At 45.1% G+C, this 3,253-nt stretch overlaps 1 protein-coding gene across 1 annotated transcript; it reads right to left on the reverse strand.

The window, feature by feature from the left end:
• Positions 1–798: 798 nt before the first annotated feature.
• Positions 799–2,763, reverse strand: LOC103516360 (the record flags this gene model as incomplete). The annotated part of the gene is made up of 4 exons (XM_008481325.1): positions 799–962; positions 1,524–1,650; positions 1,978–2,120; positions 2,648–2,763. Coding segments are annotated over 4 exons (550 nt in total), but the record flags the coding sequence as incomplete, so codon positions are not given.
• Between the last annotated feature and the right edge of the window lie 490 nt (positions 2,764–3,253).

Raw genomic sequence — 3,253 nt, forward strand, 5'->3', positions numbered from 1 at the left:
TAGTTTTTCTGTTGGCTCCTTTGTATTAGGGCTGTTTGCTCCTACACCTAAGGCCTCGAAGTGGGCTTTTTGTGTACGGTAGTATCGTAGGGGCTTTTAGTTTTTCTGTTGGCTCCTTTGTATTAGGGCTGTTTGCTCCTACACCTAAGGCCTCGAAGTGGGCTTTTTGTGTACGGTAGTATCGTAGGGGCTTTTAGTTTTTCTGTTGGCTCCTTTGTATTAGGGCTGTTTGCTCCTACACCTAAGGCCTCGAAGTGGGCTTTTTGTGTACGGTAGTATCGTAGGGGCTTTTAGTTTTTCTGTTGGCTCCTTTGTATTAGGGCTGTTTGCTCCTACACCTAAGGCCTCGAAGTGGGCGGACCCCGTGGATCGACTTGATGTCGACTGAAACCGTACACTGCCTCGACAACATACATAGATTCACTGTGTCGATCGACTTGTGGACACAGCTTAAGACTTGAGACCTCAGTTATTACAGTTCCTTCTCTATCAAACGTGGCGGAAAATACCATCCTTAGGCCAGCCACTCACTAGCCCTGATCAGATGTGAGGTCTACCAGAGAGAGTCAGTTCTACCTGATAGTGTCTGTGCTCATCAGGTATCAGGTAGGCCTGACAGACGGACCTTTTCAGATTGTACTTGTCAGGTCTACCTGATAGTGTAAGCTCATCCGATATCAGGTATACCTGAGAGACGGACCTTCTCAGCCGTACCTGGCAGGTCTACCTGATAGTGAGTGGCTGGCCCTACAGTTCCTCTATCAAAAGTGGCGGAGACCAGCCTTAGTTCAGATTAACTTACCTATACTCGTGGCTGATGTTCCATTTGGGCGTGCCAAAGCGGCGTATCCAGAGACATTCCATATGGAGTATAGTTCCTGGATAAACAATGAGTTTACCGTCATTGCTCTGAGCGATGGGACCCAGTTGATGCCGCAGCAGAATGGTTGGCGGCTTCTCAACTAGAAAACAGAAACAACAGAAACCAGTCTACATAGTTAGCTTGAAGAGTAGCGCGTCTGCCTTGTAAGCGCTACGCCGTGAGTTGAATTGCAGTTCTTTCTCTCTTCGCTTGCAGAAGGTAAGACCTTGCAATTACAGAGTTCCTTCTATCAAACCTCTTAAAAAAAGAACAAAATATACTTACTTTGGGGGACTTGAAACAGAGCACCAACCTGAAATTTCCCTTGCTGAAAAAATAGCAAACTTTGAATGCGAAGGGCATTCACTCGTAAAATTTGTGTAGCCAAAATCAAATGTCAGCCCAAAAGCAATCACCCTAGGGCTGATTGAGAAGTGAGGGCCATCGGCTATAGTAAACGACCTATGTCACTGTGACCTGGTTAGATCTTTTGTGACTTTTCCTTTAGGAGAGGTAGGCGAAAAACGCCGACACCGTCTGAACATGGGAAAAGGCAAAGAAGAAGGAGAAGAAAAAGAAGGAGGAGAAGGAGGAAGGGAAGAAGAAGAGGAGGAGAAGGAGGAGGGGAAGAAGGAGGAGGGGAAGAAGAAGGTTCACTTACAAGCATAGTCATTCTCCTGGTTAAGGCCGAAGCAGGTGGCTTTATCTCCATCCCACTCTCCGTTGACACACTTCCTTGTCTTACTCCCGGTCATCTGGTATTTGCCAATGTCAATACAGCGGAACATCTGAAATGCAAAGTATATTGTTAGATAGAGGTTTGGGTGCAATAGTCCTACATACTGAACTCCGCATACAGGAATTTCGTCAGAAAAGACCCCTTGCTCGGCGTAGCTTAACAAAAACGAACCGGAAAATAGCCTATAACCTTCACGGGAGTGCAAGCATAAAGTTCGAACAAACACACAAACAAACAAATATTCATTTTTATATATTAGATGTGTTCCCCATAATAATTCAAAAAATATAGGAGACCTTGGCTAGACTGTGGGCGTAAAGGGACTTTTCAGTCCTATCCCAGCAGGATAAACAAGGTATATTCTCCTCTTACTTACCAACACAGTGTCAGCAGCAAACTCCACATTCTCCTCTCTGATCTGTTTGTCTCCAAGATAGCCCAGAACGTTAGGTTCATTGTTGGCGAAGATACAACTCGTGTTGTCCTTGGCTACGGCCGCAATACTGTTCTGAATGTCCTCTGCAAACAGATATTTTAAAGAGGTTTAGAGAAAGATAAAAGAGATTTGATAGAGGGAACTGTTAGAGCGGAATAGAATATACCTTGTTTATCCTGCTTGAAGAATACTAAAACGTTCTTTTACCCCAGCAGTCTAAGCGAAGGTTTTATCGTCCCGAAATGAAAGAGAGAATAGGATAGGATGTGAGAAAGTTAGCCGTTCCAGGAACGAACCTGATCTACTTGGGATAAAGTTCGTCCAGGGCTCTGTCTCTGAGTGAGTTAGTTAATTACAAAAGCCCCTTAGGATTACAACCTACAACCTCTTCTACCTCTCAGCTACTAAGACTGGTTTTTGGTAACTCTAGATTGGGTTCCTAAATTTCATGGCCTGGACAACTAAACTGATTAAAAGGCCAGCCATTCACGATCAGGTATACCTGACACCTGATGAGCACACACACGCACACACACTATCATGGATACCTGTTGTCAGGTCGACCTGATAGTGAGTGGTTGGCCTAACTGTCCTCGAAGAAAGCTCTTACCGCAGCTAAGAGATCTGCCGATCCACTGACCATCCACACAGGCGATCCGCCACGATATGGACTCCCCCATGATGCTTCCCACACAGTTGAATGTCACCTCGGTGCCGTCCGGGAAACTGAAAACCAAACAGAAAGCAAAGAATGTGACATGACTTACAGTCAGTGTCGTGTCGTGAGATTTTCAAAGGGGGTAGGAAGCTAAGCAATATACAGTACCTAGTGCCGATCAGCCGGTGGTCTTAAAATCCAGGTTGAATATTGAATAATCACTTACCACTAACTTTTGGTAAGTGGTAAGTTTGGGGAGTGAGAAGAAGACACCGTAGAGAGAATAGTGGTGCTTCCCTAGATTCCATGTAGAGGACACGGTACTGATTACAGTGGAACGTCGTTATGAGAGCTTCCAAGGTACAAGAAAGCGGTTTGATAGAGGGAACTGTAAAAACGGAGGTTTTATCGTCCCAAAATCGAAGAGAGAAGGATAGGAGAAAGCCAGCCGTTTCCTAAAACGGACCTTTTTTGTTTAGGATAAAGATCGTCCCGGCTGAAAATATAACCCGCAACCCAGCGCTTGCAAGGCAGGAAAAGTTCCATTAAATTGTTGAA

The sequence above is a fragment of the Diaphorina citri genome, unplaced genomic scaffold (assembly GCF_000475195.1).
Source record: "Diaphorina citri unplaced genomic scaffold, Diaci psyllid genome assembly version 1.1 scaffold1551, whole genome shotgun sequence".
NCBI lineage: Eukaryota > Metazoa > Arthropoda > Insecta > Hemiptera > Psyllidae > Diaphorina > Diaphorina citri.